This window comes from Hyla sarda, chromosome 7, assembly GCF_029499605.1.
Source record: "Hyla sarda isolate aHylSar1 chromosome 7, aHylSar1.hap1, whole genome shotgun sequence".
NCBI lineage: Eukaryota > Metazoa > Chordata > Amphibia > Anura > Hylidae > Hyla > Hyla sarda.
Window position 1 is genome coordinate 181,110,840 of NC_079195.1, and position 26,987 is coordinate 181,137,826.

At 42.9% G+C, this 26,987-nt stretch overlaps 1 protein-coding gene across 4 annotated transcripts; it reads left to right on the forward strand.

Moving 5' to 3' along the window:
* The first annotated feature begins 17 nt into the window (after nt 1–17).
* On the forward strand, nt 18–26,469 carry LOC130282811 (oocyte zinc finger protein XlCOF8.4-like). Of its 4 annotated transcripts, none has more exons than XM_056531606.1 (6): nt 18–153; nt 8,150–8,281; nt 12,410–12,557; nt 15,834–15,995; nt 16,071–16,194; nt 23,367–26,469. In XM_056531606.1, the coding sequence occupies exons 3-6, from the start codon at nt 12,486–12,488 to the stop codon at nt 24,584–24,586; spliced, it is 1,578 nt and encodes a 525-aa protein (XP_056387581.1). In that variant the 5' UTR covers nt 18–153; nt 8,150–8,281; nt 12,410–12,485; the 3' UTR covers nt 24,587–26,469. The 4 variants fall into 4 exon arrangements, with proteins under 4 accessions (XP_056387581.1, XP_056387578.1, XP_056387580.1 ...); XM_056531603.1 differs by having other exon boundaries at nt 19–153; nt 23,364–26,469; XM_056531605.1 differs by having other exon boundaries at nt 150–244; nt 23,364–26,469.
* Nucleotides 26,470–26,987: the final 518 nt, after the last annotated feature.

Here is a 26,987-nt window from a genome sequence, read left to right on the forward strand (position 1 = left end):
AGCGTCAGAAAGTCACGTGGTCAGCAAAGGCCGGAAGTAGAGTACAGCCAGGTGGAACGCGCAGCCAGGAAGGGTTTCGCACACAGACTTCCGGTTTTCGGGCCGTGCTGAGGGTAACGGACACTGTTGTCGGTATTATTTGAGTCGCGATAGGTAAATTGTGTGAGGGATCAGCTGCTCGTATATTGTAGCCTGTGAGCGGGGCCGTCTGTGGTCAAGAGGATAGTCACAGCTACAAGGAATTGTGGGTGATTTGGGATGGTCAGATACACACAATATGAATACAGTGTGAACAATGATTGACAATACCTAGGTATGGAAAACAGCTACCATCCCTGTATCACATTCACAATAGTGTAGCACAGTGTTTTCCACCCAGCGTGCCTCCAGCTGCTGCAAAACTACAACTCCCAGCATGCCCAGACAGACAACGGCTGTCCGGGCGTGCTGGGAGTTGTAGTTTTGCAGCAGCTGGAGGCACCTTGGTTGGGAAACAGCTATCATCCCTGTATCACAATAGTGTAGCACAGTGTTTTCCACCCAGCATGCCTCCAGCTGCTGCAAAACTACAACTCCCAGCATGCACAGACTGCCAACGGCTGGGAGTTGTAGTTTTGCAGCAGCTGGAGGCACCTTGGTTGGGAAACAGCTATTATCCCTGTATCACAATAGTGTAGCACAGTGTTTCAAAGAATCATTGACAATACCTAGGTATGGAAAACAGCTATCATCCCTGTATCACAATAGTGTAGCACAGTGTTTCAAAGAATCATTGACAATACCTAGGTATGGAAAACAGCTATCATCCCTGTATCACAATAGTGTAGCACAGTGTTTTCCACCCAGCGTGCCTCCAGCTGCTGCAAAACTACAACTCCCAGCATGCCCGAACAGCCTGGGAGTTGTAGTTTTGCAGCAGCTGGAGGCACCTTGGTTGGGAAACAGCTATCATCCCTGTATCACAATAGTGTAGCACAGTGTTTACCACCCAGCATGCCTCCAGCTGCTGCAAAACTACAACTCCCAGCACGCCCGGACAGCCTGGGAGTTGTAGTTTTGCAGCAGCTGGAGGCACCCTGATTGGGAAACAGCTATAATCCCTGTATCACAATAGTGTAGCACAGTGTTTCCCACCCAGCGTGCCCGTTGCAAAACTACAACTCCCAGCATGCCCGGACAGCCGTTGGCTGTCCGTGCATGTTGGGAGTTGTAGTTTTGCAACAGCTGGAGGCACCCTGGTTGGGAAGCAGTTGTGTATCAGCTCAAGAGCATGTTCACACATAATATAAACACTGATTTGGATGCAGAATTCAGGCCGATTTCCATATCGGCAGGTTTCCATATGAAAATCAGTTTATTTTTGTGAATCCTTAAGAGCAGGTGTAAAGTAACTATTTTTCTGTGTAATTCTGCATGGAATAAATTAAAGTGTCACTAGAGACACGTCAAAAGTTTTGATCTGTCGGGGTCTCAAAGCTGAGATGCATACCGATCAGGAGATGGAGAATGGTAAGGCACATAAGTTTCTGCCAATCAGCAGTCTTTGTCTCACTGCCCATTGTCAGTCTATGGGACAGCAAGACAAGAAACAATGGGAGCCGGAGAGTAACTTCTCCTGACTCGTTCTTCTAATCAGTGTGCGTCTTAGTCTTGAGACCCAGACCCATCAAAACTTTGGATGCGTCGCTAGGACACTTTAAAGTTTTTTTTGTTTTTTTTTAAAGTGACGAGTAACCTTGTCATTTATGTATTAAAACTTTTGACATGTCACAGACATTGGTTAGTTGATAAGTCAAGGTCTGGATGTTCAGATCCCCACTGATCACTAGAACAAGCCATGGGAATATAGTTACTGAGCTCTTCTTTACCTGGCTTGCGGCAGGAGATGGACAACATTAAATGGGTACTCTGCCCCTAGCCAAGCCCCCTCCCATATACTTACATTAAGGGGGCGGGCCGTGACATCACAAAGGGGCAGAGCTGTGACGTCACGATGCTCCGGTCCCTGTATCGCCCGTCATCAGGCGCAGAGCGAGTTCGTTCTGTGCAGTGATGACGGCGGGGTGCCGCAGCCGAGATCAGACATCCTAAGGGATAAGATGTCTAGGGGCAGAGTACCGCTTTAACTTACTATAGAATCAATCTCCTGCAATGAGATATGGAATGAAGGTGCTATTTTTTTTTATATATATAAAGGGGTACTCCACTTGGAAATATATATATTTTTTTAAATCAACTGGTGCCAGAAACTTAAACAGCTTTGTAAATTACTTCAATTAACCTGTTGAGGACGGAGGGCGTACCTGTACGCCCTCAGCCCGCTCCCTGTCTATAACGCGAGACCACGTCATGGCCCCACGTCATAGCGGGTCAGGCCCGGCCCTAGACCTGTGGCTAATAGTGCGCGGCACTGATCGCGGTCTTGCTCGCTATTAACCCTAAAGTGAAAGTAAACTATTGCCGTTTAGCTCAGGGGGATGTTTCAAGATCGCATCCCGAACAGCTTACAAGACAGCTGGAGGGTCCCTACCTTCCTCCTCACTGTCCGATCGCCGAATGACTGCTCAGTGCCTGAGATCCAGGCATGAGCAGTCAAGCGGCAGAATCATTGATCAATGGTTTCCTATGAGAAACCATTGATCAATGTAAAAGATCAGTGTGTGCAGTGTTATAGGTCCCTATGGGAGCTATAACACTGCAAAAAAAAAGTGGGGAAAAAAGTCAATAAAGATCATTTAACCCCTTCCCTAATAAAAGTTTGAATCACCCCCCTTTTCCCATTTAAAAAAAAAAAAAAAAAACAGTGTAAATAAAAATGTATGTGGTATCGCCGTGTGCGTAAATGTCCGAATGATAAAAATATATAGTTAATTAAACCGCACGGTCAATGGCGTACGCGCAAAAAAATTCCAAAGTCCAAAATAGTGTATTTTTGATAACTTTTTATATAATGAAAAAAATTATAAAAAGTGATTGAAAAGTCTGATCAATACAAAAAAATTCAGATCACGGCGCAAAAAATTAGCCCTCATACCACCCCGTAAACGGAAAAATAAAGAAGTTATATGGGTCAGAAGATGACAATTTTAAACGTATAAATTTTCCTGCATGTAGTTATGATTTTTTCCAGAAGTACGACAAAATCAAACCTATATAAGTAGGGGATCATGTTAATCGTATGGACCTACAAAATAAAGATAAAGATTTTTTCTTCAATTTTGTCGCACAATGATTTTTTTTTTTTTCCGTTTCGCCGTAGATTTTTGGGTAAAATGACTGATGTCATTACAAAGTAGAATTGGTGGCGCAAAAATAAGCCATCATATTGATTTTTAGGTGCAAAATTGAAAGTTATGATTTTTAAAAAGTGAGGAGGAAAAACAAAAGTGCAAAAACAGAAAAACCCTACGTCCCCAAGGGGTTTAAAAATCATAATCCTTCCAGTACTTATCAGCTGCTGTATGATCCACAGGAAGTTTTCTTTTTGAATTTCCTTTCTGCCTGACCACTGTGCTCTCTGCTGACACCTCTGTCCATTTTAAGAACTGTCCAGAGTAGGAGCAAATCCCCATAGAAAACTTATTCTGCTCTGGACAGTTCCTAAAATGGACAAAGGTGTCAGCAGAGAGCACTGTGGTTAGACAGAAAGGAAATTCAAAAAGAAAATAACTTCCTGTGGATCATAACAGCAGTTTATAAGTACTGGAAGGATTAAGATTTTTTAATAGAAGTAATTTACAAATATAATTAAAAAAATAAGTGCAGCTCACAATTAATTGGTTGAGGCGTAATATGATTGGACACCTACACCTTAGGTGTGAGATACATTTTATAAAGAAGAAAAATTTAACCATAAACCTCAAGGCCAGTATCAGATAAACCGATACATGATGGATATGAATGAACCGTGCTTCAAATGTATGATGAATGTTTTTCATCATATTTTTGAAGCACGGTTCATTCATATCCATCATGTATCGGTTTATCTGATATTGGCCTTGAGGTTTATAATTTACAAATCTGTTTAACTTTCTGGCACCAGTTGATTTAAAGGAAAAATGTTTTCCAGTGGAGTACCCCTTTAAAATAATAATAAACTAACACGTTCATTATTTTGGCGGAATCCAGGTCCACCTCAGAAGTTCCGTTTCGAACTTAAAGGGGTACTCTGGTTTTAAGACATCTTCTCCCCTATCCAAAGGATAGGGGATAAGATGCCTGATCGCGGGGGGCCTACCGCTGGGGACCCCTGTGATCTTGCACGCAGCACCCCGTTATAATCAGTCCCCGGAGTATGTTCGCTCTGGGTCTGATTACTGGCGATCACGGGGGAGGGAGCATTGTGACGTCACGGCCCCGCCCCTGTGTGCCGTCACGATCCGCCCCCCTCAATGCAAGCCTATGGGAGGGGGCGTGACAGCTGTCACGCCTCCTCCCATAGACTTGCATTGAGGGGACGGAGCGTGACATAACACGGGGCCGTGACGTCACAATGCTCCCTCCCCCGTGATTGCCAGTAATCAGACCCAGAGCGAACATACTCCGGGGACTGATTATAACGGGGTGCTGCGTGCAAGATCACAGGGGTCCCCAGCGGCAGGCCCCCCGCGATCAGGCATCTTATCCCCTATCCTTTGGATAGGGGATAAGATGTCTTAGCGCCGGAGTACCCCTTTAAGTAGTATACACAGCAGAATCCAACTGAGATAAATAGTTTTCTGCTGCAAGTGGAATTCTTTTCTGAAAAATTCCGAATTATTCCGAATTTTTGTAGTGTGCATGGGCCCCTTAAAATTGACAGAAAACAATCTACACATTTTCTATCATTGGCAGGTGACCTCCTTAAAGGGGTAGATGGATAAGCCATTAAAGGGGTATTCCAGGCAAAAACTTTTTTTTATATATCAACTGGCTCCGGAAAGTTAAACAGATTTGTAAATTACTTCTATTAAAAAAATCTTAATCCTTCCAATAGTTATTAGCTTCTGAAGTTTTCTGTCTAACTGCTCAATGATGATGTCACGTCCCGGGAGCTGTGCATGATGGGAGAATATCCCCATAGGAGCTGGACAGCTCACGGGACGTGAGTCATCAGAAAGCAGTTAGACAGAAAACAGCAACTCAACTTCAGAAGCTAATAACTATTGGAAGGATTAAGATTTTTTTTATAGAAATAATTTACAAATCTGTTTAACTTTCCGGAGCCAGTTGATATATAATAAAAAGTTTTGGCCTGGAATACCCCTTTAATGGTTTTTCCCTGGGTTAGGTAGATACTTGATAAGGTGATAAGACAAATCATCCCTTTAGAAAACAAGCAAAAATGTCCAGCGCAGTCTCGATGCAATACGTGTCTTTTATTCAGCAATTAGCAAACATGATGAACAGGAGACGCGTTTCGGCCACAATATGTGGCCTTAGTTAGTTGGTTAGTATGACTAAGGCCACATATTGTGACCGAAACACGTCACCTGTTCATTATGTTTGCTAATTGCTGAATAAAATACACGTATTGCATCGAAACTGCGCTGGACATTTTCGCTTGTTTTCTATGTTACATGAAACTTGGGTCCGGTCTTGTCCGAGATGCAGTAGAGGCAAGTGGGAGAGCTGTTCCAAAAGCTATTGCTGCACAAATAATACCTTTTCCTTCTTTGCTGATGGTCATTTGCAGAGTTATACAAGTGGTTTACGTTAGAAGTTTAAGTGCCACAGAGGTGGTGCAAAGCTTCAGCATGCTTTCTCCCACCCATGCATGATTGACATATAGGGATCCGTGTTGGAAGCCGAGGCCTGTACATCAATCAGTCAAAGCAAAGATGGGTGGGGGAGGGATGCATGCTTTGGTTATTAATTAAGGGGGAACTCCACTGGAATTATCTTTTTTTTATTTTTTTATTTTTTTTAAATCAATTGGTGCCAGAAAGTTAGGCTGGGTTCACACTACGTTTTGTCCCATACGTTCGGTCCGGTCGGCTCATTTTTGCGCCGTATGCGCTTTTACAACCGGACCTAAAACTGTGGTCAACCACGGTTTTAGGTCCGGTTGTAAAAGCGCATACGGCGCAAAAATGAGCCGACCGGACCGAACGTTTCACTCCGGTCGGCTCATTGAAATGAATGACATACGGGAGCGCATACGGTGACATACGGGAGCGCGAGCTTTTAGCTCCCCCCTGCCGTATGCGCTCCCGTATGGGACAAAACGTAGTGTGAACCCAGCCTTAAACAGATTTGTAAATTACTTTTATTTAAAAATCTTAATCCCAGTAGGGTTTCTCAAGGCAGAAATGCAGGGACCCCTTTCATCTCCTTCTTCTAAGCAACCCCAAGTGTGGTGTTTTGCAAGCAAATGTGATGTAAATAAGGCTTAAAGGGGTACTCCGGTGGAAAACTATTTTTTTTATCAGCTGGTGCCAGAAAGTTAAACAGATTTGTAAATGACTTCTATTAAAAAAAATCTTTACCCTTCCAGTACTTTTTAGCAGCTCTATGCTACAGAGGAAATTCTTTCCTTTTTGATTTTTTTTTTTTTGCCTTATCCACAGTGCTCTCTGCTGACACCTCTGTCTGTGTCAGGAACTGTCCAGAGCAGAATAGGTTTGCTATGGGGATTTTCTCCTGCTCTGGACAGTTCCTGATATGGGCAACAGGTGTCAGCAGAGAGCACTGTGGACAAGACAAAAAGGAAAGAATTTCCTCTGTAGCATACAGCTGCTAAAATGTACTGGAAGGATTAAGATTTTTGAATAGAAGTCATTTACAAATCTGTTTAAATTTCTGGCACCAGTTGATTTAAAAAAAAAATGTTTCCCACCGGAGTGCCCCTTTAAGTGACTGCACCCTAAACCTGATGTGAGCAAGATCTAAAAGTCATATTATTTGAACTACATTTAAACTACTTTGAATGTCATTCTTTTAGTCATCATGTAGCCTCACCCTGAGGAAGTCATAAAGCATAAAGCTGTATTGTAAATGAGGGACATCCGCAAAGCCTGTATGAATTGCAGTGTTTCCTAAATAGTAGGAAATACCCCCCCCCCCCCAATTCATCTTTGTTTATACCTGCATAGACCTTTCTCTAGCTCAGTGTTTCCCAACCAGGGTGCTTCCAGCTGTTGCAAAACTACAACTCCCAGCATGCCCAGACAGCCAACGGCTGCCTGGGCATGCTGGGAGTTGTAGTTTTGCATCAGCTGGATGCACCCTGGTTGGGAAACACTGCTCTAGCTGTTGATTTGCTACATTTGTTCTTGTGATAATGTTATTGTGACTTCAGGGAAAAAAAAAGATAAAATAGCTAAATTACTTAAAGGGGTACTCCGGTGCTTAGACATCTTATCCCCTATCCAAAGGATAGGGGATAAGATGCCTGATCGCGGGAGTCCCGCCGCTGGGACCCCCCGTGATCTTGCACGCCGCACCCCGTTTATAATCAGTCCCCGGGAGGGGGCGTGATAGCTGTCACGCCCCCTCCCATAGGCTTGCATTGAGGTGCGGAGCATGATGTCACATGGGGGCAGTGGCGTGACGTCACACGCCACCGGCCCCGTGATCGACAGTAATCAGACCCGGAGCGAACACGCTCCGGGGACTGATTACAAACTGGGTGCCGCGTGCAAGATCACTCCCGCGATCAGGCATCTTATCCCGGATTACCCCTTTAAAGAGGTACTGTCATCAATAAGTATTGATATATTGCAAATATAGTAACTCTTACGCTGTGTTCACACGGCCGGTTGTCTACGGCAGTTTGAAGCCCATTATTTTAGGATAGAGAAAAGCCAGAGAAAAAATAGTGCTTGCACCGGCTTTTTCTCCGGCTTTTCTCTCTGAAAATAAGCGCAGCTATTGAATACAATGGGGTCCATTGGGACCTGTTGTTTGCCCGTATGTTCTGGCAAAATTACGGCCAGCAAACTGCAAAAAAAATAAATAAAAAAAAAAATAAAAAAAGGGAGTTTGATGGCCGAATTTGCCAGAGCATACCGGCAGTGTGAAAGGGGCCTAAGACTATCACTAATACATGTCTTCTAAAAATATTATGGATTTTACTTTATATTTGGCTGTTATAATTCTGACCACTAGATGTCCCCATACAGGCTTATTTGATATTCAGTTCCCGACTGTGTCATCTTTCTACCCACAGCACGTCATCTGGGTCCCTGCAGCAGGCGCTGAGAGACACAGAGCCAGGAAATAAAAGTTGATACGGCATGCAGGCAGGGGACCTAAGCTGGCTAAGGGAGCTTATATCTGACCAGAACTAGACTGAAAACAGGTAAAAAAAACAGGTTGCTAATTGCATTGTGGGAAACATCAATTTTTTTTGTTGGTAAGATGTATGCTTTAACCCCTTAAGGACCCAGGGCGTATGGATAGGCACTGGGTTTTTGATCGTTAAAGACCCGGGGCGTATCCATACGCCCGTGGGAATTCCGGTCTGCACCGTGTGCCGGGTGGGGACCGTACCGGGATGCCTGTTGAAATCCCGTGCAAATGCCCAGGGGAGTCCTGAGACCCACCACATATCGGTGATCACCGCAAATGGTCTGTGAATTCACACCGGCGATTTGCACCGATTACTGGTCTATGGTGACCCGGAATATATAAGGGGGATCGCGGTTGTCCAAGACACCCATGATACCCCTGAAGGGATAGGAGTGAGGTGGCAGGGGTGCCACCCCTCCTATCCCTGCTATTGGTCGTCAAGAAGTGACCAATAGCAGATCCGGTGGAGGGGGGGGATTAACTTTCGGTTTCCCTTTTCTGCCCACCCACAGTAGGCCGGGCAGATGGGGAAACCGACAAGGACCGGCGCCGAAGTCCACTTACCCGGCGGCGGTGATCGGCGGCAGAAGAGGAGGGTGATGCGGCTCCCTGGATCCTACGGAAGCCGGTGAGTTGCCTAGCATCATCTGGAGGGCTACAGTCTGAGACCACTATACAGTGGTCTCTAAATTGTAGCCCTCCAGATCTTGAAAAACTACAACTCCCAGCATGCCCAGACAGCTGTTTGGGCATGCTGGGATTTGTAGTTTTGCAACAGCTGGAGGGCTACAGTTTGGAAATCACTGTGCAGTGGTCTCTAAACTGTGGCCCTCTAGATCTTGCAAAACTACAACTCCTAGCATGCCCACACAGCAGTTTGCTCTCTGGGCATGCTGGGATTTGTAGTTTTGCAACATCTGGAGGGCCACAGTTTAGAGATCACTAAGCAGTGGTCTCTAAACTGTAGCCCTCCAGATGTTGCAAAACTGCAAATCCCAGCATGCCCAAACAGCAAACAGCTGTCTTGGCATGCTGGGAGTTGTAGTTGCGTACCTCCCGCTGTTGCATAACTACATCTCCCAGCATGCCCTTCGGTGATCAGTAAATGCTGGGAGTTGTAGTTTTGCAACAGCTGGAGGCACACTGGTTGGAAAATACTGAGTTAGGTAACAGAACCAAGCAAATTTTTCGCCGCAGCGCAAACTCCTAGTGGGAAACTCACCATAAACGCCCGCCAGTGCAAATATACCCTGAAAACACTACACTACACAACACTAACACATAATAAAGGGTAAAACACTACATATACACCTTACACTGTCTCCCCCCCCCCCCCCCCCCCCCCCCCCCCCAATAAAAATGAAAAACATATCGTACGGCAGTGTTTCCAAAACGGAGCCTCCAGCTGTTGCAAAACAACAACTCCCAGCATTTCTGGACAGCTACTGACTGTCCAGGCATGCTGGGAGTTTAGCAACAGCTGGAGGCACCCTGTTTGGTAATCACTGGCGTAGAATACCCCTATGTCCACCCCTATGCAATCCCTTATGTATTCCTCAAATGCGCATGGCGCTCTCTCATTTCGGAGCCCTTTCGTATTTCAAGGAAACAGTTTAGGGCCACATATGGGGTATTTCCTTACTTGGAAGAAATTGCACTAAAAATTTTGGGGGTCTTTTTCTCCTTTTACCATTTATGAAAAGGAAAAGTTGGGGGCTACACCAGCCTGTTAGTGTAAAAAAATGTACACTTACATGCTGGTGTTGCCCCATACTTTTTATTTTCATAAATGTATGGAAATACCCCATATGTGGGCGTAAAATGCTTTGCGGGGGCACAACAAGGCTCAGGAGTGAGAGCGCACTATGTACATTTGAGGCCTAAATTGGTGATTTGCACAGGGGTGGCTGATTTTACAGCGGTTCTGACATAAACGCAAAAAAATAAATACCCACATGTGACCCCATTTTGGAAACTACACCCCTCACGGAACATAACAAGGGGTATAGTCATCCTTAACATCCCACAAGTGTTTGAAGAATTTTCATTAAAGTTGGATAGGAAAATGAAAAATTTTTTTTTTTTTTTTTACTAAAATGCTAGTGTTACCCTAAATTTTTCATTTTCACAAGGGAAAATAGGAAAACTGCCCCCCAAAATTTGTAACCCAATTTCTTCTGAGTACATACCCCATATGTGGATGTATAGTGCTCTGCGGGTGCACTACAATGCTCAGAAGAGAGGGAGCACCATTGGGCTTTTGAAGATAAATTTTGTCCGTAATTGAAGGCCACATGTGTTTACAAAGCCACCATAGTGCCAGAACAATGGACCCCTCCCACGTGTGACCCCATTTTGGAAACTACACCCCTCACGGAATGTAGCAGGGGGTGCAGTGAGCGTTTATGCCCCACAGGTGTCTGACAGATTTTCGGAACAGTGGTCCGTGAAAATGTAATTTTTCATTTGCACAACCCACTGTTCCAAAGATCTGTCAAATGCCAGTGGGGCAAATACTCACTGCACCCCTTATTAAATTCTGTGAGGGGTGTAGTTTCCAAAATGGGGTCACATGTGGGGGGTCCACTGTTCTGGCACCAAGGGGGGCTTTGTAATCGCACATGGCCCCTGAACAAATTCTGTCTCCAAAAGCTCAATGGCACTCCTTCTCTTCTGAGCATTGTAGTGCGTCAGCAGAGCACTTGATGTCCACACATGAGGTATTTCCATACTTAGAAGTAATGGGGTTACAAATTTTGGGGGTCATTTTCTCCTATTACCCCTTGTAAAAATGTAAAATTTTGTGAAAAAACAGCATTTTAGTGAAATTTTTTTTTTTTTCATTTACACATCCAACTTTAACAAAAAGTCGTCAAACACGTGTTAGGTATTAAGGCTCACTATACCCCTTGTTACGTTCCTTAAAGGGTGTAGTTAGCAAAGGTAAAGGCACCATCAAGGCGCCATCTCTGTTTTCTTTCCATATATATCCTGTAGTTTCCATAATAGTATGCCATGTGGGGTTTTCTGCTGTTCTGGCACCATAGGGGCTTCCTAAATACGACATGCCCCCCAAAAACCATTTCAGCAAAATTCACTCTCCAAAATCCCATTGTTGCTCCTTACCTTCTGAGACCTCTACTCAGTTTTGGAATTTTTCACCAAGAAATTATGCAAGTATTGACAAAAATTAACCACTAACATAAAGTAGAATATGTCACGAAAAAACAATCTCGGAATCAGAATGAAAAGTAAAAGCATCCCAGAGTTATTTAATGCTTAAAGTGACAGTGGTCAGATGTGCAAAAAATGGCCAGGTCCTTAAGGGGTTAATTTTTCATGGACTCAGAAAGGCCCAGGTATCGTATTGTTATGGTTTATGAAGACACAGTAGAAAAGTCTGGAGAAGGCCTGGTATGGGACTTGAATATCCTCCATTTTAATGTTCCTGACATAATAAATAAGTGGCAATTCATGAAAGAGATGACTGGTTTCCTTTAATGCACAAGTCTGAAGTTTTAGGCTGAGGCAACCATACCCCGCTCAGCGAATTTCCATGCACGAGTCCCGCTTATCAGCGTGGCCTGCATCTCCCCCTTCTGGAGATTAAAGATCGCCCTTAAAACTTTGGACTTGCACTTTAATACAGGCAAGCAATGATGTATTCTCTTCCCCAGCTTGGAAATATCTTGATAATCCATAATTAATGTGCTCCCGGCTCTCCCCGCTGTCTGGAGCATTGTTTTGGCACATGCCCCATGTATTGTCTATGGAAGCTGGGAATAGGGGATAAGTTTGTAAGTGCTGGATTACCTCTTTAATAAAAAAAATAGCTATGCAGTGGGAGGAGGGTGGGTTTGGGTGTTTTTGTTGTGGTTCTCTACCTGAAATCTAAGACATGCCTTTTTTTCTTTTGTATGTTCTATAGCCATCCATGTCATGTTATCATTGAAGGCTCTGTCTATTTGCAGGGGCGACTAGTCCCTGTCTGTTGTTTTGTTACATTTAATCTTGAAAATCTTTAATAAAAATGATAAATAAATAAAAATAAAAAAAATAGCTATGAACTCAGTCCCGGACTGCTGTGGTCATTTTTACGTATTTTAGAGCATTTATTTTGTCTTTCTCATATCTGTAGATTCTACTCTAGGATCATCTGAACGTGAATCTCATCAAGTGAAAAGTGTAAAGTATATCAACAGTGACATTTGAAGATGGACAGGAGCCAGGTGGCTACAAAAATCGTAAATCTCACCTTGGAGATCATCTACTTGCTGACGGGAGAGGTAAGGGATTCACATACAGTCAGGTCCATAAATATTGGGACATTGCCAATTCTAACATTTTTGGCTCTCTATACTAACACAATTTGAAATGAAACGAACAAGATGTGCTTTAACTGCCCACTGTCAGCTTTAATTTGAGGGTATTTGCATCCAAACCAGTTGAACGGTGTAGGAATTACAACAGTTTGCAAATGTGCCTCCCACTTGTTAAGGGACCAAAAGTAATGGTATTGGCTTCTCAGCTCTTCCATGTCCAGGTATTTGTTATTCCCTCATTATCCCAATTACAGTGAGCAGATAAAAGGTCCAGAGTTAATTTCAAGTGTGCTATTTGCATTTGGAATCTGTTGCTATCAACTCTCAAGATGAGATCCAAAGAGCTGTCACTATCAGTGAAGCAAGCCATCATTGGGCTGAAAAAACAAAACAAACCCATCAGAGAGATAATCAAAACATTAGGTGTGGCCAAAACAACTGTTTGGAACATTCTTACAAAGAAGGAACACACCGGTTAGCTCAGCAACACCAAAAGACCCGGAAGACCAAGGAAAACAACTGTGGTGGATGAGCGAAGAATTCTTTCCCGGGTGAAGAAAACCCCCTTTACAACAGTTAGCCAGATCAAGAACACTCTCCAGGAGGTAGGCGTATGTGTGTCAAAGTCAACAATCAGGAGAAGACTTGACCAGAGTGAATACAGAGGGTTCACCACAAGATGGAAACCATTGGTGAGCCTCAAAAACAGGAAGGCCAGATTAGAGTTTGCCAAATGACATCTTAAAAAAAAAAAAGTCTTCACAGTTCTGGAACAACATCCTAGGGACAGATGAGACCAAGATCAACTTGTACCAGAGTGATGGGAAGAAAAGAGTATGGAGAAGGAAAGGAACATGATCCTAAGCATACACCTCATCAGTGAAACATGGTGGTGGTAGTGTCATGGCGTAGTGGGCATGTATGGCTGCCAAAGGAACTGCTTCTCTTGTATTTATTGAAGATGTGACTGCTGACAAAAGCAGCAGGATGAATTCTGAAGTGTTTCGGGCAATATTATCTGCTCATATTCAGCAAAATGCTTCAGAACTCATTGGACGGCGCTTCACAGTGCAGATGGACAGTGACCCAAATCATACTGCAAAAGCAACCAAAGAGTTTATTAAGGGAAAGAAGTGGAATGTTATGCAATGGCCAAGTCAATCACATGACCTGAATCCGATTGAGCAGCATTTCACTTGCTGAAAACAAACCTAAAGGGAAAATGCCCCAAGAACAAGCAGGAACTGAAGACAGTTGCAGTAGAGGCGGCAGAGCATCACCAGGGATGAAACCCAGCAATGTCTGCTGATGTCTATGCGTCCCATACTTCAGGCTGTAATGGACTGCAAAGAATTTGCAACCAAGTATTAAAAAGTGAAAGTTTGATTTATGATTATTATTCTGTCCCATTACTTTTGGTCCCTTAACAAGTGGGAGGCTAGAGCTGGGGGGTATGACCAAATATGTGTATCACGGTATTTTTGTAACTTATGGCGGTTCCACGGTATATAACAGTATTTCTTTCACCACCAACCCCCCCCAAATCATGTTACCTGCCAGCGCTGTTCTGCTCCCCCCCCCAATTAATTATCAGCTCAGCGGGGTACTACTCACATATGTCACCCGCAAGCACTGACCTCCTCCTCTTTGTTGGGGGCTGCCGGCGCTGGAACTCTATACTGTACGCCAGTGGTCTCCAACCTGCGGACCTCCAGATGTTGCAAAACTACAACTCCCAGCATGCCCGGACAGCCGTTGTACCCCGCTGGGCTGATAATTAATTGGGGGGGGGGGAGCAGAACAGCGCTGGCGGGTAACATGATTTGGTGGTGGGGGGGGAGCAGAACAGTGCTGGCGGGTCACATGATTTGGTGGGGGGGAGGGGAGCAGAACAGCGCTGGCGGGTCACATATGATTAGTTCCCCGATGTGGGGACAGCGCTGCGCTGGGCTGATAATTCATTCCTAAGGGGGAGGGGCCCAACTGGTATTGCGGTATGGGAAAAATTATAGCGCAGCCCAAAAATTTCGGTATTCGGTATGAACCGGTATACCGCCCAGCACTATGGGAGGCACATATGCAAACTGTTGTAATTCCTACACCGTTCACCTGATTTGGATGTAAATACCCTCAAATTAAAGCTGACAATCTGCAGTTAAAGCACATCTTGTTCCTTTCATTTCAAATCCATTGTGGTGGTGTATAGAGCCAAAAATTTTAGAATTGTGTCAATGTCCCAATATTTAAAGACCTGACTGTAGTATAGTACATATTACCATATAGTATGGCTGGGCCATTAATCATGTTAATTCAATTTGATTTATGCTAGGTCTGATTATTATTAGAATCATGAATTTAATATTAACCCCACCTTCATGCAGAGATGAGGAGAGATATGCTATGGCCGGTGACAGGAATGAAAGGGGACAGCCTCTAGCCCCTTGGCAATATCTGCAATTCATGTACTCATACATGAGCCTGCTCAGTACACTGGAGATGCCCAGTGCTATCAGAATCAGACATTCACCTTTTAGTTACTGGTGTTGGAGATCACGCCAGTATCAGTAATTTAACACCTTAAATCAGTGGTCTCAAACTGTGGCCCTCCAGATATTGCAAAACTTCAACTCCCAGCATGCTGGGAGCTGAAGTTTTGCAACATCTGAAGGGCCACAGTTTGAGACCACTGCCTTAAATGCTACAGTCAGTAGTAAATGTGGCATTCAAATGGATTATCTGCTCTCACAGTTATGATTGTATTCTTCTCTTCCACAATGCTATTCTGAGGGTGCCAATCTGTTGCTGCTTGTAGATATGTTGGAAACTATATAAAATAACATAATTTATCCCACACAGTAATCATAAATAAAAAATAATACCAAATGCTACAGTTGCAGATTTACATCCAAGTGAAATGGCATAAAAAGTTATCAAGAAGACCCCTCTAAGGGTGGGTTCACACTACGATTTCACTCTACGGCTGCCGGATCCGGTTGGAGGGGAGCGAAAACCCTGTGCTCCCGGACCCGGCCTGTATCTAATTCATTTCAATGAGCTGACTGAAGTGAAATGGTGACTCCGGTCGGCACATTTTTCCACATTTTCACACATTTCGGGGGTCACTGTATATATTAAGGTGTCTGGCCACAATGCACACTTAGGTTTCCGTATTTATGTTGGTTGTTTCAGTCCTACTCTATAATTAACAATAATAACTGTGATGTTTGTCTTATTATTCAGGATTATGGACATTTGAAGGAGTTTGGCCCCGACATTAAACCTAGGGCCCAACCCTGTACATCCGGATTCAGAGACCCCAACATGACACCATTGTTTCATAACGGGCAGAAGCAAATAATTCTAAAACTCACCAACAAGATCATTGAGCTGCTGACTGGAGAGGTGAGCGCTGCTGGGATATTATATGGTAACACAAGGGAGATGTCTGGATAATGACTGTGTCATTGTATGTATCAGGTTCCTGTACGTTGTGAAGATGTCACTGTCCATTTTTCCATGGAGGAGTGGGAGTATTTAGAAGGACACAAGGATCTGTACAAGGAGGTCATGTTGGAGACAGATGAGCCCCTTACGCCTCTGGGTAAGAGGACATTACATCATCCTGATTCTGATAAGTCTATTAGTGAATCCTCAATACTCTATTAGAGGGAATTTTATTTTTATTTGATTATTGCTCACACTGGCTGATAGCTTTCCTTGTATCAGTGAGTATACAGAGAAGGTTGTGAATCACCGGTGTGTGGGCCGGATCAGCAGGACTCTAATTGTCTCTCCCAGGAGCGCTGTCTTTCTTTTTACAGGGAAATCCTGCTATAAAATCATAAATCTATATATCAGAGAGCTCAAATTATCTCCCTTAATAATGTCTTGCTCTGATAGGGCAAAGACAGTTACCTGACAGGTTCCTTTTGAATTTCAGTTGTGGAATACTGTAAAATGTTATTCCAGGGAGCTTTCACACATTTGTGTATATGCTGCAGATTTTCTGTAAAGAATGTGTTCATAAAATTTACAGCATATTTATGTAGCAACAATGTGGCAAATCTCATGCAAGTACTGTTAAAAATAAATAAATAAGTAAACACAGGTTTATTTACTAACGTGATCCCGACTCTCTTTTTTTTCTCTGGTTTTGCGCCCAAATTGTGTCGCACTTTTCCATGCGACATAATTTACGACCAAAAAAACCAAAACCCTCAATTTTACAAGGAAAACCCAAAAAAGGGCTATGGCCACGGGAGAAGGGGGCATGGTCCAGACAAAAGGGGCGTGTCCCTGACAGTTTTGAAAAATCCCAACATATTTACTAAGGTTTCCACAGAAAATGTGGTGGATTTGAGCTGAGGAAAAACCCGACAGATCAGAACAGTTGTAAAAAAATAAATAAATAGAAACAAAGTGTAGGGAAACATCAGTAAATGCCTTGGGGAAAATACCTTTGGGAATAAAAACCCACAAAGAAAACTACACTCCACTCTTAGTAAATAAACCCCAGAATCTGTAATTGATCTGAGGTGCCGATCTGAAATTTAGCGTTTTTTCCTTTTTCCTCCGTTTAAATCTACAGGGCATGTTAATGTTGCTGTAGATTCACAGTGTTTTCACAGAAAAATCAGCAAGTCCTCAACTGCAGATATTTTTACCACTTTTAAAAATGTTTATTAAGGCCTGTCCTATTCTCATATTAAAGAAGACCTCCAGCGAATTTTGTTTTTTTAATCCTCTATGCCTGGGCTGCCAGAATAAAAATGTAATAAACTTTAACTTACCTTTTGCCACTCCCCTATGCCATCGATATCCCTGTACCGTCCTCAGTCCTCTGTCTTTTTCCAGCTTGTTGAAGTTAATTACTTTTAGTCCAGTAGTGTGCGGCAGCATGTGCCTCACTTCCCTGCTGTCACTCAAACCCAACTAATTTACTACAGTATTCACTGGCTTTTAACTTAAAATTGCTGTGGGTTTCCGGACTGACATGTCTGGACAACATGGGAAAAGTTTTTTCAAATGACAATTTTTTTTTTTAGTAGAAACCATTGATTGTAATACATTTGCCTTAAAGGGGTACTTCACTGGCCAGCATTCGAAAGTAAATATTCCGAACATTGTTTTCACACTGCGGGGGTCGGCCACACAGCAGGTCATTCAGCAGGCACCTAGTGCAAACCCCCGGGGGGTCCTGAGACAATTCAGACCAGTGATCTGCTGCATTTCTGGGTCATAATGGTCTCCAGTGACCCGGAAGATAAGGGGGATCGGGGCTGTCCAAGACCCCCCCCCCCCCGATCCCCCTGAAGGGATAGCAGTGAGGTTGCAGGGGTGCCAGCCCTCCTATCCCTGCTATTGGTCGGTCAGAAGCGACCAACCAATAGAAGATCGGGGGCGGGGGGATTAAAGCTCGGTTCCCCGCTCTGCCACCGACTGTAGTCCGGCCAGGGCAGGGGAAACGTGATGTGACCAGCGCCGGAGATCACTTACCGGCTGCGATCGGCGGCAGAGGACGGCAATTCGGCTCCCTGGTACGGCGATCCTAAGGAAGTCGGTGAGTTGTTGCCTAGCAACATCTGGAGGGCTACAGTTTGGAGACCACTATACAGTGGTCTCTAAACTGTAGCCCTCCAGATGTTGCAAAACTACAACTCCCAGCATGCCCAGACAGCTGTCTGCTGTTTAAGCATGCTGGGATTTGCAGTTTTGCAACAGCTGGAGTGCAACAGGTTTGGCGATCACTGTGCAGTGGTCTCTAAACTGTGGCCCTCTAGATCTTGCAAAACTACAACTCCCAGCATGCACGAACAGCAAACTGCTGTCTCGGCATGCTGAGAGTTGTAGTTGCGTACCTCCAGCTGTTGCATAACAACATCTCTTTCGGTGATTAGTACATGCTGGGAGTTGTAATTTTGCAACAGCTGGAGGCACACAGGTTGGAAAATACTGAGTTAGGTAACAGAACTTAATTGAAGGTTTTCCAACCAGTGTGCCTTCAGCTGTTGCAAAAGTACAACTCCCAGCATGCATGGTCTGTCAGTTCATGCTGGGAGTTGTAGTTTTGCAACAGCTGGAGGTTTGTCCCCCCATGTGAATGTACAGAGTACATTGACATGGGCGGGTTTACAGTGAGTTCCCGGCTTCAAGTTTAAGCTGCTGCAAATTTTCTGCCGCAGCGCAAACTCCTAGCGGGAAACTCACTGTAAACCCCCGCCTGTCTGAATGTACCCTGAAAACACTACACTACACTAACACAAAATAAAGGGGAAAACACTACATATACACTTACCTTACACTGCCCCCCCCCCCCCCCCCAAATAAAAATTAACCTCTTAAGGACCCATGACGTACGCGGACTTCATGAGTGCGCTCCTGATCTATAACGCGGGGCCACATCGTAGCGGGTCGGGCCCGGCCTCTAATAGCGCACAGCATTGATCGCGGTGCCGCGCGCTTTTAACCCTTTAGACGCGGCGTTCAAAGTTGAACGCCGCGTCTAAAGTGAAAGTGAAAGCATGCTGGTTAGCTCAGGGAGCTGTTCGGGATAGCGGCGGCGAAATCGCGGCATCCCGAACAGCTTACAAGACAGCTGGAGGATCCCTACCTGCCTCTCGCTGTCCGATCGCCGAATGACTGCTCAGTGCCTGAGATCCAGGCATGAGCAGTCAAGCGGCAGAATCATCCATCAGTGGTTTCTTATGAGAAACCACTTATCAATGTAAAAGATCAGTGTGTGCAGTGTTATAGGTCCCTATGGGTATTATAACACTGCAAAAAAAAAGTGAAAAACAAAAGTGAATAAAGATCATTTAAGCCCTCCCCTATTAAAAGTTTGAATCACCCCCCTTTTCCCATAAAAAAAAAAAAAAAAGTGTAAATAAAAATAAACATATATGGTATCGCCGCGTGCGGAAATGTCCGCATTATAAAAATATATAGTTAATTAAACCGCACGGTCAATTGCGTATGCGCAAAAAAAAGTAGTGCATTTTTGGTCACTTTTTATATCATGAAAAAATGAATAAAAAATGGTACTGCTAAAAACTTCAGATCACGGCGCAAAAAAATGAGCCCTCATACAGCCCCATACGCGGAAAAATAAAAAAGTTATAGGGGTCAGAAGATGACAATTTTAAACATATTAATTTTCCTGCATGTAGCTATGATTTTTTCCAGAAGTACGACAAAATTAAAGCTATATAAGTAGGGAATCATTTTAATCGTATGAATCTACAGAATAAAGATAAGGTGTCATTTTGCCGAAAAATGTACTACGTAGAAACGGAAGCCCCCAAAAGTTACAAAACGGCGGGGTTTTTTTCAATTTTGTGTCTCAATGATTTTTTTTTCCGTTTCGACGTAGATCTTTGGGTAAAATCACTGACGTCATTGCAACGTAGAATTGGTGGCGCAAAAAATAAGCCATCATATGGATTTTTAGGTGCAAAATTTTAAGAGTTATGATTTTTTTAAAGGTAAGGAGGAAAAAACAAAAATGGGAAAACCCCGGGTCCTTAAGGGGTTAAAAATGTATCGTACGGCAGTTTCCAAAACGGAGCCTCCAGCTGTTGCAAAACAACAACTCCCAGCATTTCCGGACAGCCACTGACTGTCCAGGCATGCTGGGAGTTTAGCAACAGCTGGAGGCACCCTGTTTGGGAATCACTGGTGTAGAATACCCCTATGTCCACTCCTATGCAGTCCCTAATTTAGTCCTCAAATGCGCATGGTGCTCTCTCACTTCGGAGCCCTGTCGTATTTCAAGGAAACAGTTTAGGGCCACATATGGGGTATTTCCGTACCCGGGAGCAATCGCACTACAAATTTTGGGGGACTTTGTCTCCTTTTACCCCTTATGAAAAGGAAAATTTGGGGTCTACAAAAGCCTGTTAAAAAATAAAACATTTTACACTAACATGCTGGTGTTGCCCCATACTTTTTATTTTTAAAGGGAAAGGGAAAAAAAGACCCCCCCCAATTTTTTTTTTTTTTTAAACTGTAAATTTTTATTAGAGTTTCCAAAAAATTTGAAGTACAACAACAAGTATACACAGAATAAGAAATGTGATAACAGCACAATGTCAAGTCAAAGCATCGTCAAACAGTAAGGTTATCACGAGAGTGCTCTAGGAGCACCCCTTTCTGGACTCGTACATAAAACAAGACCCCACACGACCAGACAGACAGGAACACAGAAACACAAGGACAAACATACACAACCAAAGGAGGGAACACAAGACAGAGGGGGGGGGGGGAGAGGGAAAGAAAGAGAAGACTAAGAGGGCTAAGGAGGTTGATTTTCAGACCCCCAAAATTTGTTACGCAATTTCTCCTGAGTACGGAAATGCCCCATATGTGGGCGTAAAATGCCCTGCGGGTGCACAAAAGGGCTCAGGAGTGAGAGCGCACTGTACATTTGAGGCCTAAATTGGTGATTTGCACAAGGGTGGCTGATTTTACAGCGGTTCTGACATAAACACAAAAAAAAATTAATACCCACATGTGACCCCATTTTGGAAACTGCATCCCTCACGGAACGTAACAAGGGGTATAGTGAGCCTTTACACCCCACAGGTGTTGTACGAATTTTCATTAAAGTTGGATGGGAAAATGAGAAAAAAAATTTTCTTTAACTAAAATGCTGGTGTTACCCTAAACTTTTCATTTTCACAAGTGAAAATAGGAAAAAAGTCCCCCAAAATTTGTAACCCCATATGTGGCTGTAAAGTGCTCTGCGGGCAAACTACAATGCTCAGAAGAGAAGGCGTGCCATTGGGCTTTTGGAGAGAAAATTTGTCCGGAATTGAAGGCCATGTATATTTACAACGCCCCCATAGTGCCAGAACAATGGACCCCCCCCGCCCCCCCACATGTGACACCATTTTAGAAACTACTCCCCTCACGTAATCTAATAAGGGGTGCAGTGAGCATTTACGTCCCACAGGTGTCTGACAGATTTTTGGAACAGTGTTCCGTGAAAATGAAAAATGTAATTTTTCATTTGCACAGCCCACTGTTCCAAAGATCTGTAAAATCAGCCACCCTCGTGTAGTTTCCAAAATGGGGTCACACGTGGCGGGGTCCACTGTTCTGGCACCACGGGGGGTTTGTAAACGCACATGGCCCCTGACTTGCTCAATGGCACCCCTCATCTTCTGAGCATTGTAGTTCGCCCGCGGAGCAATTTACGTCCACACACGGGATATTTCCATATTCAGAAGAAATGGGGTTACAAATTTTGGGGGGCATTTTTTCCCATTACCCTTTTTAAAAATTATAAATTTGTGAAAAAAAATGCACTTTAGTGAAAAGTCGTCAAACACCTGTGGGGTGTTAAGATTCAGTGGACCCCTTGTTACGTGCCTTGAGGGGTGTAGTTTCCAAAATAGTATGCCATGTGTTTTTTTTTTGCTGTTATTTTTGCTGTTATGACCCCATAGCGGTTATCTAAATGCGACATGCCCCCCCAAAAAAAACCATTTCAGTAAAATTCACTCTCCAAAATCCCATTGTCGCTCCTTCCCTTCTGAGCCCTCTACTGCACCTGCTGAACACTTCACATACACATATGAGGTATTTCCTTACTCGAGAGAAATGGGGTTACAAATTTTTGGGGGCTTTTTCTCCTATTACCCCTTGTATAAATTCAAAAACTGGGTCTACAAGAACATGCGAGTGTAAAAAATGAGGATTTTGAATTTTCCTCTTCACTTTGCTGCTATTCCTGTGAAAAACCTAAAGGGTTAACAAACTTTCTGAATTACATTTTGAATACTTTGAGGGGTGCAGTTTTTATAATGGGGTCATTTATGGGGTATTTCTAATATGAAGGCCCCTCAAATCCACTTCAAACTGAACTGGTTCATGAAAAATTCCGATTTGAAAAATTTCATGAAAAATTAGAAAATTGCTGCTGAACTTTGAAGCCCTCTGATGTCTTCCAAAAGTAAAAACATGTCAACTTTATGATGCCAACATAAAGTAGACATATTGTATATGTGAATCAATATAACATTTATTTGGAATGTCTATTTTCCTTATAAGCAGAGAGCTTCAAAGTTAGAAGCTCTCCTGAAATTTTGGAATTTTGCAATGATGCAAGTATCGATGAAAATTTACCACTAACATAAAGTAGAATATAACATGAAAAAAAAAATCTTGGAATCAAATTCATAAGTAAAAGCATCCCAGAGTTATTAATGCTGAAAGTGACAGTGCAAAAAACGCTCTGGTCCTTAAGGTGAAAATGGGCTTGCTCCTTAAGGGGTTAAAGGGAATCTGTCAGCGCTAGGATATTATCCAAGCTGCTGTTCTTATTGTGAAAATTGATAAAATTCCTTTTCATATACCTGGTGCCCAGAAAAATAAAATACAACTCCAACATTAGGGCCAATATGGCCTTTATGAAGCAAAGAACTACTACAAGATGAATTTGTGTGCGAGTCAAACAAATCAAAGGATGTCCTACACACATTAGAGAAAATTTATCAGGATTCACTGTTTTTGGTGGCATCGGACAGCTGTTTAATGTTTATGGGGGCCTCCTTACTCTCCTCCAACAGATTATGTTGGGGAAGAGAAGAATCTGTTGAACTGCAACACCATTTCTTTTATTACCATAAAGATAAGTGTATGGGGAAATTGGTGTAGATCGTGATTGTTGGGCAAACTAACCGCCAAGAGCCATTAAAGTTGTATGACCACCTTAGAACAATAGTCTATTTTAGACCTTTAGTCTAAAAATTTTTCATTTTATGTCCCCAGCAGGATTAACTGACTCCTTAAAAAGACCTGGAAAAGGAAACAGTCCGTCATCAGAAATGAGAATATGTACGAATCCTACACAGCACAATCCAGTTATCAGTATTAAGGAAGAACCTCTGGAAGAAATGCTAACAATCACTAACTGCTATACGTCCTCAGAAAGTACACACGATCCAGCTACACCTATGAATAAGGACTCTTTACAAGGAGGAAATCTTTTCGACACTCCCACTTATCCACTTAAAAGTCTTGAACAACATGTAGCACATTTTACGAACCTGCCTGATTTCTGGATCAAACAAGAAACCATAAACTCTCCCATCAGTCCTGAACAGACAACCAATAGTCCTTACATAAAAAAGGAATCTGTCACTTGGAATACAGGAAATCTCACCGCCTCAGACACTTTTAACCCAACAAGTCCTACACAAGAGTACTTATCTCCCCAAATTAAGGAAGTTGTGGTCTCATATGGAGACATTAGTGCAAAAGTAACATCCACAGATGTTTGTTCTACACATCCTTCTAACTTCAGCCAGGAACATCAAGTTGAGGAGCAGTCATTTTTGTGCACAACATGTGGGAAATCTTTTAGATGTTTTCAAGAACTCCTTTCACATCAGGGAAGCCACACAGGAGAAAAGCCCTATATGTGTTTTGTCTGTGGAAAGTCATTCTCTCTAAAACGAAATCTCTTAAACCACAAAAGGTACCACAATGAAGACAGACCATTTTGTTGCTTGCAGTGCGGGAAGAGTTTTCTAAGCAATTCCCATCTCATTGAACATCAGAGAATTCATACGGGAGAAAAGCCGTTTCCTTGTGCCGAATGTGGAAAGTGTTTTATCACGAAGTCAGATCTGATCAGGCATCAGAAAACTCACTCAGGAGAGAGACCATATCCATGCTTGCAATGTACAAAGTCTTTTAAGCAGAATTCAGATCTTGTACGGCATCAGAGAATTCACACTGGGGAAAAGCCATTTTCGTGTTTAGAATGCGGCAAAGCCTTCGCCCTCAAATCAAACCTTTTAGTTCATAATAGGATCCACACAGGAGAGAAACCATATTCCTGTTCAGAGTGCGGGAAGCGCTTTATTAGCAAGTCCCATCACCTTATACATCAGAAAAATCACAGAGAAAACAAATCTGAAGGAGGGGCAAACAACAGTGTTGTTATACATCAAAATATTTATACAGAAGATCGTGTTTCCTTTTACTGAAGGCAGTATATTCAGATCATGTTTGAAATAATTCAAATATATTTTCTACTAGGGGACATTCAACGTATTGGTTATGAACTACCACGGTGTATTACACTCTGGACCTAACTTTTATCAGTTCACCAAATGTTTATAAAATATTGTAGCAAAAAAATAAGTAATGGAATTATATTATTTGGTCACAACTATGTAACACTGTTGTGTATTCAAGAGGCCCTGTGTGTCACATATGGGCAGGGAACAGTGAAGCACTAACTCACCCACAGCCACTGTCCCTACCTATTGCCTATCCGCCCTATGTGACAGATCTATAACCACAATGACAAACCCTCACTGCTAAGTGCTGGGGCAGCATTATCAAAATAATAAAACAGACTGAGTCAGGGAACAGCTGGAGGTACACAAACTAACAGAGATACACTAAGACACACACAGTGAAATTGTAGTCAAACTAGCTGAGGTCGGTACTAGGAAATAGCGGATTACAGGAACGCAGAGCAAGAGAAGAGTCAAGGGGAAAAGCCAAAAATCAATAAACAAGCAGGTATCCAGTAAGCAGGAGGTTTCAGTTAAGGTATAACTTTTCACGGACGCTGGACTGATCACTGCTCCTAGTTTATATAGGAATGTGATCAGGAATACACCATCCTGATAGGTAGCAGAGCTGAGAACCACACCCAGATGACACAGGTGAACTACAAGCAGCTCCAGCCCATTAGAGCCAGACGTTACACTATGGTTAGTATGTCCCCGATTCCTGATCCTAATATTTTCCTAAAGCAAAATGGTCATCCTGTTCACCCACACTAAACTCAAAACACTGGGTTATAGTGTGGGTGAACAGGAGTCTGGAAGTGGGCCCCGTCAGCTGTATTTGCTTATTTATCAGCGCTGTTCTCCACATCCTAGTGCTGTTCACGTGAGTGCTCAGTTGACGCATGCGCAAATACAGACGACAGAGCCAGCCTCCTTGCCTTCTAAGAGCCATAGCTCTATACATTTTCATCTACAGAGACATATAAAAGCTTGTTTTTTGCAGGACCAATTGACAAAGGGGTAAGATTTCTTGAGAACACCATAACAGTGTGCAGAGATTTATAGGCCATTAGCACTCCACTGGGAATTTAGGGAAGAAAAGGGTATGCAAAGCAGCTCAATCACACCACCTTTCCAGGTAGCTTTTCCTTAATGGGGTACTCCACTGCTAGACACCTTATCCCCTATCAAAAGCATAGGGAATAAGATGCCCCAGCAGCGGGACCCCCACAATCTCCCGCAGCACCTGGCATTTTAAACAAAGCCGGGTTCCCTGAGGCAGTGGTCAGACATCACAGCCATGCCCCCTTGTGACATCACAGCCATGCCCCCTTGTGACATCACAGCCATGCCCCCTTGTGACATCACACCATGCCCCCTCCATTCATGTCTATGGGAGGGGGGGTGTCTGCCAACATGTCCTCTCCCATAGACATGAATGGAGGGGGCGTGGCCAAGATGTCACAATCTCTGCCTCCGGCTCCGAGCGTTCTGAACATTTTTCTGTTGGAGTACCCCTTTTAAGTCCTTACTTAAAGACAGACAATTGTACTTTGTAATGTCTTCTTTAATTTTTCCATAAAATGTATGGCTAATCTGAAAAAAAAATATTATTTGTGGGGTGAAAATGAATTTTGCAACCTTTTGGGGCTTTCATTTTTATGCAGTGCAACATCTTTATTCTGTGTATCAATACGATTAAGACACTTAACTTATATAGCCTTTGTTTTATTATACTATTTATAGCTTTTGTTTTATTCTACTATTTAAAAAAAAAAAAAAAAAGTAAAACTTTTTTTTTTTTCCCACAAAATAAACATTCTTAAAATTGCCCTATTCTGACCTCTATTGCTTTTTCATTTTTCTGTCTATGGCGCTGACTAAGGGCTTATTGCTATAGTTATTATTAGTACCATTTTGGTGTAGATGAGTTTTGATTTTGTTTTATAAAAGAAAAAAAAATCTGATAAATTATATGACCACAAAATTAGCAATTTTAGGCTGTCCACCCTATGGGAAAATGGGGCTGATACGAATTTTTAATAAGTGGGGCATATATAGATGGATATATAACTTTTTTCTTTTTATTACACATAGCATTGATCAGTTCTCTTATTACACATAGCATTGATTAGCCTGCTTGAGGCAAACTGAATCAGTAGATCTTACCATGACAGGCACGGAGGCCTTTAGAAATGTCTCCTCTAAGTTTAAGAATAAAATGTTGGATACTAATGACCATTGTAGAGTCACTTGCTAGTTCTTAGATTACTAAATTTCCCAGAATTGCTAAAACATAAAAATTGTAAATCGAAATCATAAAATTAGTATAAACACTTTATCTAAAGTGGAGTAGTCCTATAAT

Excerpts from the sequence above, each read along its gene's own strand:
- LOC130282811 (XM_056531603.1), top strand. The coding sequence starts at position 12,486 with ATGGACAGGAGCCAGGTGGCTACAAAAATCGTAAATCTCACCTTGGAG. Across the intron at positions 15,996-16,070 it reads TTGAGCTGCTGACTGGAGAG|GTTCCTGTACGTTGTGAAGA; the intron begins GTGAGCGCTGCT and ends TGTATGTATCAG. Across the intron at positions 16,195-23,363 it reads TGAGCCCCTTACGCCTCTGG|CAGGATTAACTGACTCCTTA; the intron begins GTAAGAGGACAT and ends TTATGTCCCCAG.